The sequence below is a fragment of the Dendrobates tinctorius genome, unplaced genomic scaffold (assembly GCF_039654945.1).
Source record: "Dendrobates tinctorius isolate UK_male_01 unplaced genomic scaffold, ASM3965494v1 ptg000054l, whole genome shotgun sequence".
Taxonomy (NCBI): Eukaryota; Metazoa; Chordata; class Amphibia; order Anura; family Dendrobatidae; genus Dendrobates; species Dendrobates tinctorius.
This window is the reverse complement of record NW_027361722.1, coordinates 7,829,943-7,844,514: the sequence shown is the minus strand read 5'-3', so window position 1 is coordinate 7,844,514 and position 14,572 is coordinate 7,829,943. Positions and strand designations below refer to the sequence as shown.

Here is a 14,572-nt window from a genome sequence, read left to right as displayed (position 1 = left end):
GGCGTGGGCTCCTGCATAATTTTCGTAACCAGCAGAGGGAAAGCCGACGGCAGGGGCTGATGTTTATAGCTTTGGAAGGGAGTAACACCCATGGAGCTTCCCAGGCTATTAATAACAGCTCACAGCTGTTTACTTAGCCTTTACTGGCAATTAAAATGGGGGACCCTAAAAATTATGACATAGGGTCCACCTATAGTTAATAACCAGCAAAGGCTATGCAGGCAGCTGTGTACTGATATTAATAGCCTAGGAAGGGGCCATGGATACTGACCCTCCCCAGGCTAAAAACATCAGCTCTCAGCCACCCCAGAAAAAGGGCATCTCTAAGATGCGCCAATTCTGGCACTTAGCCTCGCTCTTCCCACTTGCCCTGTAGCGGTGGCAAGTGGGGTGATAGTTGGTGGGGTTGATGCCACCTTTGTATTGTCAGGTGACATCAAGCCCCGAGGTTAGTTATGGAGATGCGTCAATAAGATGTCCCATTACTAACCCCATAGTCACATTGTATGAAAACACAGACACCCAGAAAAAAGTCCTTTAATTGAAAGAATGACATAAACTCCTTTAATAAATCTTAATTAAACCATACTTACGACTTTGTCCATTCCACTGACATCCTTGTCATCTGCAAAAGAGTTAAATATATAAAACAACACTATTACTCACCTTTCCACAGAGATGATGATAATCCATTTGTCCCATGGCGGGTCCAGTTCTGCTACATCTAGATGGCAGACTACATGGTTGCATGATGTGACCATATAGCCTGTCATCCAGCAGACACTGAGCACCGTGTGCTCAGTGTCTTCCTGTGAACTGCTATTCCCTGTCTGAGGGCCCCGTGAGCATGAGAAAGTTCTCCTGTTCACGATGCCGTCTGACAAGTCCTGGGAGTTCACAGCTAATGAACTCACTTCACCTTTCTGATGTCAGCACGAGTGCCGTGGGAAAGTTTCCGACCTCGCTTGCACTGATGTCACATAGATGAAGTGAGTTCATTGGCTGTGAACTCACAGCTCCTGTCTGATGGTACCGCGAGCAGGAGAATCTTCTCATATGCTTGCATTGCTTGCATTGGCGAGTCTCGATGACAATCGCAGCATGCTACGATTTTTCACGCTGAATATGTCTGAGAAAATAAATGCTGATGTGAGCTGCCCCATAGATTAACACTGGGTCGAGTGCTATGCAATGTTTTTGTGTAACACCGGCCTTATCATGTATCTCTGTATACAGGGAGCTCCCCCTAGTGGTGACTGCAAACAGAATCTTATCATGTATCTCTGTATACAGGGAGCTCCCGCTAGTGGTGACTGCAGACAGGATATTATCATGTATCTCTGTATACAGGGAGCTCCCCCTAGTGGTGACTGCAGACAGGATCTTATCATGTATCTCTGTATACATGGAGCTCCCCCTAGTGGTGGCTGCAGACAGGATCTTATCATGTATCTCTGTATACAGGGAGCTCCCCCTATTTGTGACTACAGACAGGGTCTTATCATGTATCTCTGTATACCGGGAGCTCCCCCTAGTGGTGGGTGCAGACAGGATCTTATGTATCTCTGTATACAGGGAGCTCCCCCTAGTGGTGGCTGCAGACAGAATCTTATAATATAACACTATGTCAATGCTTTTGTTTTTTTTCTATATCAGAAAAGTGACATTTTATGTTTTTGAGTGATGGACATAGACTTGAATCCATTTTTGCTTATAACGTGTATTCTTCTTTTCTGCACTAGTCTCCTGGCTGACACTAATGTCAGCCCAGCAGGAACCAGATTAAAAATCCGTTTCAGGCATGTGGGGGTTGGAACCACCTGCTGTAGCTACAAGGTTGTCCTATATACAGAATAGGGTCAGACAGGAGACAGGTGTAATGATAGAGCGGCCCTGTCAGCACTTATTCCTCACATCATCTCTTCTTATATTATCTTCTCAGCAGTGCGGTCATCTTTTGACCTTCTTCTGAGGATGTTGTCAGCAGCTGGATAATGGTCCCATTCCCCTCTATATCTTGAGATGTCCATTTTGCTGCCATTTACACTTTATAACTTCTATCTTAAGCACTTTAGCAGCATTTACAGTCTACTGGGAATTATTGGTTTGGCAACAATGTATCAAAATTGAAAAGATATCCTAATGGGGAAATCGCTTTGTTTTACTTTACCATAAAGGAATGAAAGTTGTCCATTGAGGGCAACAAATTGTGTGTGTGTATGCCTTTAAAAGAGAAATCTGCATATAAGGCTGTTCAGAGAGGTTAATTAATGCAATCGGGTTTTCTTTATGGTTCCTGTCCTCATATGTTACGGATCAGTTTGTGGTCCCTTATTGAGCCAGATCGTCTACGTACAATTCATCTTCTGCAATTTCAGTGACTTTTCATATCAAATTCTCAAACCTGTTAGTGGGCTAAGTACATAATGTCAGGAGGAGTGTCATTTGATGGAAATGGAATAGTAAGAAAATTGGCTTCCTAGAATATAAGACTTGAAGTGCCAATGGATTGTTATGGCTGCCAAAAAATGCTGGACCCAGTGTCTGCCAATATGGTATCCATGTAAAGACCAGGCAGTGGCGGGCATTCATGGCAGAGCACAATTTTTATTATATATTGTAATACTTGCATACAAGCGATTCAAGTCCCCTAAAACTAAAAATTAAAGTATCGTAAATAAGACATTTTATTTTAAGATATAGGAAAAAAAGATAAAAATGTAAATTACCCCATTAAAAACAAAGCAATAATTACCCTAAAAATACACATTTATGGCACCTCAGTGTCTGTAAAAGTCCATTCTATCAAAATATAACATTAATTAATACGATCCATATTCGTCTTAAAGAGAAAAAAAATCAAAACGTCAAATTTAAATTATTTAGATGGTTACAAACAGTGCAAAATCTGTAATAAGAAATGATTAAAATGCCATATCTACCCCAAAATATCAACAATAAAAATCACAGGTCACTATGTAAGGAGTGTACCGGAACCATGTAATACTCACTCTCTTCCTTAGTGTTCTATGTACTTAATTAATCCTGCTATTATGTATATACACTGCTCAAAAAATAAAGGGAACACTTAAACAACACAACATACAGTTAGGTCCATATATATTTGGACAGAGACAACATTTTTCTAATTTTGGTTCTAGACATTACCACAATGAATTTTAAACAAAACCATTCAGATGCAGTAGAAGTTCAGATTTTCAGCTTTCATTTGAGGGTATCCACATTAACATTGGATGAAGGGTTTAGGAGTTTCAGCTCCTTAACATGTGCCACCCTGTTTTTAAAGGGACCAAAAGTAATTGGACAATTGACTCCAAGGCTATTTCATGGACAGGTGTGGGCAATCCCTTCGTTATGCCATTCTCAATTAAGCAGATAAAAGGCCTGGAGTTGATTTGAGGTGTGGTGCTTGCATTTGGAAAGTTTTGCTGTGAAGGAAACCTGTGGTCAAAGGAGCTCTCCATGCAGGTGACACAAGCCATCCTTAAGCTGCAAAAACAGAAAAAACCCATCCGAGAAATTGCTACAACATTAGGAGTGGCAAAATCTACAGTTTGGTGCATCCTGAGAAAGAAAGAAAGCACTGGTGAACTCATCAATGCAAAAAGACCTGGGCGCCCACGGAAGACAACAGTGGTGGATGATCGCAGAATAGTCTCCATGGTGAAGAGAAACCCCTTCACAACAGCCAACCAAGGGACCAACACTCTCCAGGAGGCAGGCGTATTAATATCCAAATCTACCATATGGAGAAGACTCCATGAAAGTAAATACAGAGGGGTCACTGCACGGTGCAAGCCACTCATAAGTATCAAGAACCAAAAGGCTAGACTGGACTTTGCTAAAAAACATCTAAAAAAGCCAGAACAGTTCTGGAAGAACATTCTTTGGACAGATAAAACCAAGATCAACCTCTACCAGAATGATGGAAAGAGAAAAGTATGGTGAAGGCGTGGTACAGCTCATGATCCAAAGCATACCACATCATCTGTAAAACACTGCGGAGGCAGTGTGATGGCTTGGGCATGCATGGCTGCCAGTGGCACTGGGTCACTAGTGTTTATTGATGATGTGACGCAGGACAGAAGCAGCCGAATTAATTCTGAGGTGTTCAGAGCCATACTGTGTGCTCAGATCCAGCCAAATGCAGCCAAACTGATCGGTCGTCGTTTCATACTACAGATGGACAATGACCCAAAACATAAAGCCAAAGCAACCCAGGAGTTTATTAAAGCAAAGAAGTGGAATATTCTTGAATGGCCAAGTCAGTCACCCGATCTCAACCCAATTGAGCATGCATTTCACTTGTTAAAGACTAAACTTCAGACAGAATGGCCCACAACCAAACAGCAACTGAAAACCACTGCAGTGAAGGCCTGGCAGAGCATCAAAAAGGAGGAAACACAGCGTCTGGTGATGTCCATAAGTTCAAGACTTCAGGCAGTCATTGCCAACAAAGGGTTTTCAACCAAGTACTAGAAATGAACATTTTATTTACAATTATTTAATCTGTCCAATTACTTTTGGTCCCTTTAAAAACAGGGTGGCCCATGTTAAGGAGCTGAAAGTCATAAACCCTTCATCCAATTTTAATGTGGATACCCTCAAATGAAAGCTGAAAGTCTGAACTTCAACTGCATCTGAATTGTTTTGTTTAAAATTCAGTGTGGTAATGTCTAGAACCAAAATTAGAAAAATGTTGTCTCTGTTCAAATATATATGGACCTAACTGTAACTCCAAGTAAATCAAACTTCTGTGAAATCAAACTGTCCACTTAGGAAACAACACTGATTGACAATCAATTTCACATGCTGTTGTGCAAATGGAATAGACAACAGATGGAAATTATTGGCAATTATCAAGACACCTTCAATAAAGGAGTGGTTCTGCAGGTGGGGACCACAGATCACATCTCAGTACCAATGCTTTCTGGCTGATGTTTTGGTCACTTTTGAATGTTGGTTGTACTTTCACACTCGTGGTAGCATGAGACGGACTCTACAACCCACACAAGCGGCTCAGGTAGTGCAGCTCATCCAGGATGGCACATCAATGCGAGCTGTGGCAAGAAGGTTTGCTGTGTCTGTCAGCGTAGTGTCCAGAGGCTGGAGGCGCTACCAGGAGACAGGCCAGTACACCAGGAGACGTGGAGGGGCCATAGGAGGGCAACAACCCAGCAGCAGGACCACTACCTCAGCCTTTGTGCAAGGAGGAACAGGAGGAGCACTGTCACAGCCCTGAAAAATGACCTCCAGCAGGCCACAAATGTGCATGTGTCTGCACAAACGGTAAGAAACCGACTCCATGAGGATGGTCTGAGGGCCCGACATCCACAGATGGGGGTTGTGCTCACAGCCCAACACCGTGCGGCCCTCAAAAGAAATGCCACCTCATACCATTACTGACTCTTCTGCCTCATGGCCTGTCCGTGAGTATTGACAAGTGTCACACTTCAGTTTTCCATCTGAGTTTCATCAGTTTTTAATTGGAACATTTTAATGAGTCAATGGCTTAAAAAAATAAAATCAGACATTTTACACCTGCGCCAGTGAGAAAAAAATAAATTTAGGAAGTAAAAGAAGCAACTTGGATGACACTTTTGTAAACAATGTTTCCATTTCCCTGTGATGGCCGCACTTACATGGATGTGTCGCTCTTACAATGTAGCCTCCATATCGCAGTCTCACAGCCTGATATTCTTCGGTACGTCGGATGCCGCCGGCCGTCAGTAGCCATTACTGGAGATCTCGGCTTTCTGTACTGTGGTTGCGGTTTTTCTGCAGTTACAGATTTTTTTTTGTTTCACTTTCAGCTTCTGCCATTATTACACCATCCAGCCATTTTACCGCTGGGGATGATTAGTGTAATTTTGCAGTATAAATATTTATTAGGTGACCCAGGTTGCCCCGTTAAAGAGCACACGCTGCCCTCATTTTTGCAGAGTGCACAGGGCGGATCCGCAGGAAACCTAAAATATTCCCTCGGTGACTTTGCTCTTTGTGCTCAGCGGGTGGGACCTAAAATGCTAACGTTGTACAGTCATCAAGTAGAAGGGGCGCCTGGGACGGCATAGGGGGCTTCTGCATCGACAATGTTACCAAGTTAAAAAGGCTTTACGGTTCCATCCCCATGGCAACCATGGGGAAATATATTTGTCCGGTGTGACCCCGCTGTTTAATAGTTTAATGCTAATGGCGGTCTCGGAGGATTTCACACTTCGCTGCTTCCAAACGTTCTCTTTTTTGGTGACTCGGTAACATTTTCCTACAGAACTCGCTGAAATCAGCTGCATAAATTCTGGAATTAGAAGGTACAATATGATATAAAGAATCTAAAAAATGTAAACGATCAATTAAAGTGGAAATGCACGGATTGTGGATTGGTGCACATTAATGTAAAATGTACTGTCCATGATCTGCATCCAATAACTGAGCCCCGGTCGTGCAGATGGAGGGTTACTGATTGCTTCATAAGGGTAAGGTCAGAGATGTTGGGGTCAGACTTATTAAGCTACCGTTAATGTAATGCAAGACTGAAAACTGTCGTCCAGACTTAGGACTTAATTTATTTTATATGTGGCTTAAAGAAAAGGGAATGGGCTTGTGGAAAAGAGTGTGGCTTCAAGGGAATCTGTGCAAGTTGTTGCTATGTAATCCGAGAGCAGCATAATGTAGGAGCAGAAACCGTAAGTGTCACCTTCCGGGCTGTTTTTCTGTTTACATAGAATCAGTGGTTTATCAGCAGGAGATTATCATTGGAGGACTAGATGCCTCGTGCCTCCTAGTCCAACCACATCCCCTCCACTGATTTGCAGCTTTCTATCATGATACAATGTACACAGAAAGTTGTGGTGATGATGGGGTTACACAACATTGCAACAGTGAAAACTCTGATTCTATCATAACGGCTTCACTCTGGAAACTAAGTGACACATCTCTGGAACCAGGTCTCCGCCCATACCTTATGCTGCTGTCAGATTACACAACAAAAATCCTGCTAACGGATTCTATTTAAATTATGCTACATTGAAACAAAACTTTTTGATTGAAAAATTGGTTGAAAGTAAAGAGCGAACAAAAAAAGTGGGAAAAAGACCCTTAAAATGTATAATATTGGCAACATTTTTAGCATCTAGCTCTGAGGCTATTTTTTTAATTTGTGCTTTTTATTTCCATTGTTTTTTATTTTCCATTTGGAGCAGAATAAAGAAAACATGACGGACGGCAGTGATAATTTTGTCACATCGTAGACATCAATGGCGCCCAATGAACCTTCATTGACCATAATTGTGTCTTTGGGTTTCCGTCATTGGAGCCAAAGAGGCAATCAGCCGATCTGAGTCTGTCTCCATAGAAATCTTTACATCTACTTCAGCCCAAAATGACTGCCCACCCAGGCTCATAACGAGGGGTCCTCCTGATCGAGAGACATTGAAATGTCATATTTGGTCACATGCAGATGTATCTTGATGAGAAAGCCCCTTCAGCATCTTCTAGTTCCCTAGTAGACATTATTGATATGGGTAGTGTAAACACAGCTCATTTTCGGGATCCTCATATCTCAGGTTTTTTAATGATGTTGCCATCATCAAGCTCTAAAAGTCAGTGGATAGTGCCATGCGAATGGCGCCCAACGTGGCCACAATAGCCTTCTAGAAAGGTCCTACAGGAACTCCGTGGTTGACCACAAGTCTTTGGCTGCCGTTCAGAATTTTGCCGGAGAGATTTTCTAATTCTTCGAGGGTCCAAGACTTCTTCCCTTTTTCTCACATCTTCTTACACATTCTGGAACATTTGTGAATAGAGGGTTTGGTGCGGAAAAGGTCCCAAAGGTGGCGTAAGCAGATATCTTAGAGGTGGATCACACTTCCATTTTTTGACGTCCATCAAAATCCGCTGTTTTGCAAAAAAAACGGATCCGCCATTTTTTTTTGTGGATCCGTTTTTTTCCCAGAGAATTTTAGTGGATCCATCCAAAAAAACGGATCCAGTAGCATCCATTGTGGCAAAACAGAAACGGATCCGTTTTTTCACACTTTGGCGGACGCCAAAAAACGGAAATGTGAAACAAGCCTTACCTGGTGCCCTCCTTTCCTTCACCTTCTCTGGAGATTACCTGAACCCCCTTTTTATCTAATTCTCAGCATTTTCTATTTTTTTTTTCCATACTTTTCCGCTGCTGAGTTTACTGAAAAGATAACAATTACTTTTCTGTCGGCGGCGAGCCGCTCTGCTTGAGTAGCAGAAATATTGATGCGGATATTATCTATAGAAGGCGCTCGGCTCTGGCTTCACTTTCTTCAGAATTAACAAGACGAGTGCAAGTGATGGAAAAGCAGCGAGAACATCAGATAGACTCAACATAAAATATTACAAGCGCAAAACAGCCAGAAATTAATCCAGACAATGGACCCATCCAACAAGAACAACACAAGAAAAAGAGAACAAGCCGAGCAGCGAAGAAAAAAAAATGCCGCTCTTGTGATATGGGGAGACGGTGATTTATGGTTTCCTCATGGGCGATCTGTCAGTGTCTTGTCTGTTCCGGGGCAGACGCTCTGAATCCACCATAGTAATTAAAGTAACAAGCTTCCTTGGATTGTTCTGTAGATGGAAGAACAAGTCACCATCAACTCATTTATTTATTATCGTGAGGTGCAAAGTGCAGCACTTGTGGGGGAAGAGCGTCACCTTATCTGTGTCCTTGAGATCCTAATGATGCCCAATTATCTTGTGAGATGGAGGGTGTTCTCGTTTTGTAGCCTTTCCATAATGTTTTTCATATCTTGTGATAGATTATGCATAAAGTTGATATGGAGACATAGAAAATATAGAATCCATAGATAGGCAATGATACAATGTACACCTGGATCTAAGCAATGTATGACATCCGTTGTGACAGCCCTGGAGCTGGACGTGGGGTTCTTGGGGTTTGACTAAGGCTGGGTCCATTCTTCTTTCCTTAGAGTTCCCATTCCTGTAAACACAGGAGAAACACTAGAAGTTTACGGGACTAGCCTCAGAGTAACATTGTCCTTACTGGACCCTGTCTGCTAGATCCTAGACCTCTTCTGCTAGGCCAAACACCTTTCCTGTTAGGTCGTACACCCAATCTGTTATTTTTCACACCCCTTTTTAAAGTCCTACATAGCTTCTCTGAGTTCATATACCCCCTTACAGATGTTTTACAACCCTTCTGTTAGGTCCTACACTTCTGTTAAGTCATACATCTCTTCTGTTATGGCCTACATCCCTCATTTCCAGTCTTGCTCCTCTTCTGTTAGCTCTGACTCCTTTTCGTTAGGCCCTACATCTCTTATGTTAGGTCCTTCTCCTTTTCTGCTCATTCCTACATCCCTTATGTTCGGTCCTACTCCTCCTTTCTTAGGTCATATGCCTTTTCTGTTAGGTCCTACATCCCTTATGTTAGGTCCTACTCCTTTTCTGTTAGTTCTTACATTCCTTATGTTCGGCCCTACTCCTCCTTCATTAGGTCCTATGCCTTTCCTGTTCTACAGCCCTTATGTCAGGTCTTACTGCTCTTCTTTTAGGTCCTGCCTCTCTTTTGTTAGGTTCTACATCCTTTGTATCAGGTCCTACTTCTCTTCTGTAAGGTTCTACACCCCTTATGCTATGTCCTACATCCCTTGTATTAGCTCCTACTTCTCTTCTGTTAGGTCCCACATCCTGTGTATTAGGTCCTATTCCTCTTATTTTAGGTCCTACACATTTTCACTAAGGTCCTACATCCTGTGTATTAGGTCCTACTCTCCTATAAGGTTCTACTCCCCTTATGTCAGGTCCTACTGCTCTTCTTTTAGGTCCTGCTTCTCCTCTGTTAGGTCCTACATCCTTTGTATCAGGTCCTACTTCTCTTCTGTAAGGTTCTACACCCCTTATGCTAGGTCCTACATCCCTTGTATTAGCTCCTACTTCTCTTCTGTTAGGTCCTACACCCCTTATGTTAGGTCCTACTCCTCTTCTTTTAGGTCCTATTTCTCTTCAGTTAGGTCAAACATCCTTTGTATTAGGTTCTACACCTCTTCTATTAGGTTCTACACTTCTTCTGTAAGGTTTTACACCTCTTACGTTCTATACTCTCCTTGTTAAGACATACTCCTCTTGTATCAAGTAACTAAACCCTTTTTATAAGGTCTTCTCTCTGTTTTTCATAATTCCGACATCTCTTTTCTTAGCTCCCGTGCCTTTTCTATTACTTTCTACAACCTATAGGTCTACCAACCCTTCCACTGCGTTGTACACCACTTTTGTAGGTCCTACACCGCCTAGTTTAGGTCCTACCAATTCCATTAGATCATGCACCTTCTCTGTTAAGTCCAACCCTTTCTACTTCATCCTACAAACCTTCTCTTAGGGTCAATAACCCTTTTGAAGGATTTTTATATCATTGAGGTGCTTGTTATACAGCAATCTATTCATGACTTTCTTGAAAACTCTTATTCCAAGTATCAGTCCACCAGAAATTGTGAGATCTAGGCGGCAATGACTGTAGCCTTTCACTCGTTGTGATGTAACAACGACTAACTTATGATGACGTCACAATACCTGACCGAACTCTTGGTATATCATGATGATGTCATAGCTGCTTATGTCTGTAGTACCCACTTGTGAAGTAGATTACAGGCCTGAAGAACCATTTGGATATTGTAGAAGCTCAGAAGACTGAACCTCAGTTGTGATGTCACTGCAGCTGACCAGTATGACTCCTCTTGTGATGTCACGGCTTATTTGTATAACGCCTCTGATGATGTCACAGCAGCGCACCTGTATATAACCCACCTGTGGTGCTGCAGATCATTAGATGACCGTCACACAATGGAATATTACCTGTGATTTGTAAACCTCGGGCACAAGACAGGAGATGAGTCTTCATATAATAACCATTTTATCTCAATGTGACATGAATAGAAACAACATGTGTCCATCAGGACAGGACCTCTGGTCTAGATGACTCCCTCTGTTGCGGTGTCCTGTATTGTCTAGTCTCCGCGGCCATATAATTATGTGCTGTTTAGCAATGGTGGGCACTGGGAGAGATGCGCTAAGTGCATCCTGTGGAGAACGTCCATGAGCTGCCGCTGCTGGCGGGGGGCATTTACACTTTGTTATTCAGGGATGTATTCTGCAGCTTATTCGTCCTTTGTATGTCATTTTCCAGCAATTATAGAAATGTTTTTCACAGCAGAGACAGCATTAGTATAAAATGTCAGGCCTAATTATATGACATCATTAGAGATGAGCGAATCGATTAGATGCCAATCAAATTAGTGTTGAATTTTAGGGAAAATAGCTGGACCCGACAGAGAAGACTCACAACCTCTCATGCATGGCCAGAAGGGATTCACCATAATGCCTTGCAGTTATCACATCACAGCCAATCTGGACTTTCATAGCCAGTATAAAAGCAGAGGCAGGGAATGTATAAATGTATCAAAGTGGTTCTCTGGTTTTGACAAACTGTGCTTTACTTCTTTCTCCCAGGTCCACCACCAATTCTCTGGTCTCTGTTATTGTCTACAGTGTTTATGTCACGTTGACAGCACTGCAGACTATCAGTGAGCTCAGAAGCTCATGCTGCCAACTCAGGCAGAGCCAACAAGCTCATTTATTGGCTGCAGCGCTGTGGCATTATAGAAAATACCACACACTGGAAGAAACAATGGTGGAGACTTTTGCCGGATCTGGAGTAAACTCACCCTCTATGTCTTTGAATAGCCGACAACCTGAGGTTTATAATACGCATGCTCCAACATAAGAAAGCAGTGCCGATTGGTGGACATATACAGCTTTAGGTAAATGAATGGTGACCATTCTTCATTCCTGTCATGTTACACAGTGACATTTGTAATGTTTATTCAATGATTAGCCGTGATGTCCTCTTATCCAGATTCACCCTAAAATAGAAGCTGCATTTCCTGCCTTGACTGTTATACTGGCTACTGTTCCTTTTGATTGGCTATGCTTTACCATGTGATGTAATAGCTGAAAGTCATGAGTGTTGTACAGGAGGTTTAAATTACAAGGATGCCAAATATGTCCACACTCTTTATTGGTTTGTGATATTCATTTATTATTATTATGTATTATATAAATGTCATTATTGTAATTATTCTGCGCCATTATTCTTTAGCAGCGTTATGGCAAAAAATTCTAACTTTTCAGCTTTTTTTCATATTGTACAGGTTTTTAAAGATAAATGTATGTATATACTGTACCACTACATTATGCTGCCAATGAGAAAGATTGAGGATTTTAGGTAGATAAAACTCACTCAAATATAACAGTGAAGTCTATGGCTCACTGTTAGAGTTTCTGCCTTCCTTAGCACAGGTCTTATGTTTGAATCATAGTATTGTCAAAACTACAGAAAGATGATGAGAATGAATTAAATATATGAAGGATATAATGATTACTATACTTTTTATATGACCCTTTGATGTCACTTTTCAATATACATTTTTTCTATTTTTCTTCCAGATGTTTCATAGAAGACAAGAGCTCCAAAGTGGCATGGTTGAACCGCTCGGGCATTATTTTTGCTGGACAGGACAAATGGTCTCTTGACCCCCGAGTAGAACTAGACAAGAGAAGCGTTCTCGAATACAGTCTCCGCATCCAGAAAGTGGACGTCTACGATGAGGGACCATATACCTGCTCAGTGCAGACGCTGCATCACACCAGGACAACCCAGGTTTATCTGATCGTCCAAGGTAGGGGCAGACTTCATTGTGGATATTTGTTCATATTTTTTGAGCGGGTTTCTCCCACTCTGGCCGTAAACAGGTTGGAAGTTGTTATTGGCCGTGATAGTTGAAGCATTACTTAGGCAAAAAGTGTAGTTGCTTCGGGACTTCTGCTGTTTGCAGTCTTCCACCGCCCAAGGATTTGGAAGCTGCTTGACTCAAATGGCGCTGGCTGAGGACATTACTTTTCAGGGCAATATATGGTATTATCACTTTTCCCTCTTTCCTAAAAGAATTGGAGGGAAGCCCAAACATTTTTTGTCCAATAACAGGACAGTATGAGCCCCAGCTGCCAGCACCCTCATGGCCAATCATGGGCAATCATTAAACACAATTGTATAGTCAAGTGTAATAAATAGGGCACCCAGCGGTTTACCTAGACCTGGAATTGGCCCATGAGCCTCAAGAGACTTTGATTTAGTACTTCTGGGCATTATTTCTCTTGATCCTCACATTTAACATGCATGACAACTTGTCCAAAATTAGGTGATTGTCTGGGAACCCCAATCGGAAAATCAAGCAGGGATAGACTAATACAATCCTTACCCTTCAAAAAAAAGAAAATGTATATCACTATATCACTTCCTCAATTTTCACGCTAAAAAATCATCAATATGGAAGTTTTCGGGGAAAGAACTCTCTTGGACCAAACATTTTGATAAGGACGTTCCATGTGGCATCTGTCCTTTAGGAACACATCGGAACGTATCATCAGTCTAAAGTATTGGCTTTCCATCTTGTGCTTGGAGAATCTATATTGTAACTTTTAAGACTTTTTGTTCTCTTCAGCTTTTCTAATAAAACCCCAGTGATTCTTTCTCCGCTACGGATCAAATTGAAATGAAACTTAATCTAATCTAAAATGTAATCTGCTGATTTGGGATTAATATTTAATGGGAAGGAGATGAACAAAAAAGACTTTCTGTAGAAAGTTTCTGGCCGGCCGGGGTCCTCTCATTATGCTTAGAATAATAACCGCACTGAGAAAATTTACGTTTTGCGCTAAATTGTAACGTTAATGGAATCTAACTCTCGGAATGCGACAATCTCATTTATCATCTCTCAGGGGAAGGCTTTTAATGTCGCATTATCCAGCCGGACTGATGTTTTTAGGTCTTGTAATATGAATATTTTACAGTAACTCATCAAAAAATTACGTTTATCATTAAAAGGGTTGATTGTCGACAGATGACATTTATAGCTCGTCAATTAGACAGGTCATAAAAGTTAATATAGGTGGTGGTCAAACCCCTGTTACTCCACCATTACCATATAGGACAGACCCTATATCTCTCGGGACATGTGGTGTCCCTTTACCAAAAGGTGGATGAAAGTGACTAATGCAGCCAAGAGTGCAATCATTCCCATGCACTTCAATGGAGATGAGCGTTCCTCCAGCCGAACCTGTGGATTTAGGTCTCTTTAGTAACGGCACTTGTTTTTGGTTCATAAATGTCAGATCTCTATCTAATTGAGTTTTTTTAATCTATTGTAACCTGTGATTTCTCAGTGGACCACTATAAAATAAAATTTACACTTACAGTGGGTGAAATAAGTATTGGACACATCACCAGTTTTCTACGTAAATCTATTTCTAAAGGTGCTATTTACATGAAATTCTCACCAGATGTCGGTAACAACCCATCCATTCCACACAGGAAGAAAGAAATCAAACCATAATTATACCATCGTATGTGTAACAATGAGAAATGGACGACTTTTCTGATAATTCTTTTCACTCCTCTGTTTGTTATCTTCCGGGGAGCACCTGGTTGCGGTTGTTTTAT

The 14,572-nt window shown here is 41.7% G+C and overlaps 1 protein-coding gene across 2 annotated transcripts in view; it reads left to right on the top strand.

Annotated features, from left to right (window-relative positions):
- LSAMP (limbic system associated membrane protein) overlaps positions 1-14,572 on the top strand; it is a 1,037,990-nt gene that overhangs the window by 379,127 nt on the left and 644,291 nt on the right. For both annotated transcript variants that reach the window (XM_073577086.1, XM_073577085.1), the window contains exon 2: positions 12,520-12,752. In XM_073577086.1, coding sequence (XP_073433187.1) covers positions 12,520-12,752 — 233 coding nt within the window. The remainder of the gene's footprint in view (positions 1-12,519; positions 12,753-14,572) is intronic.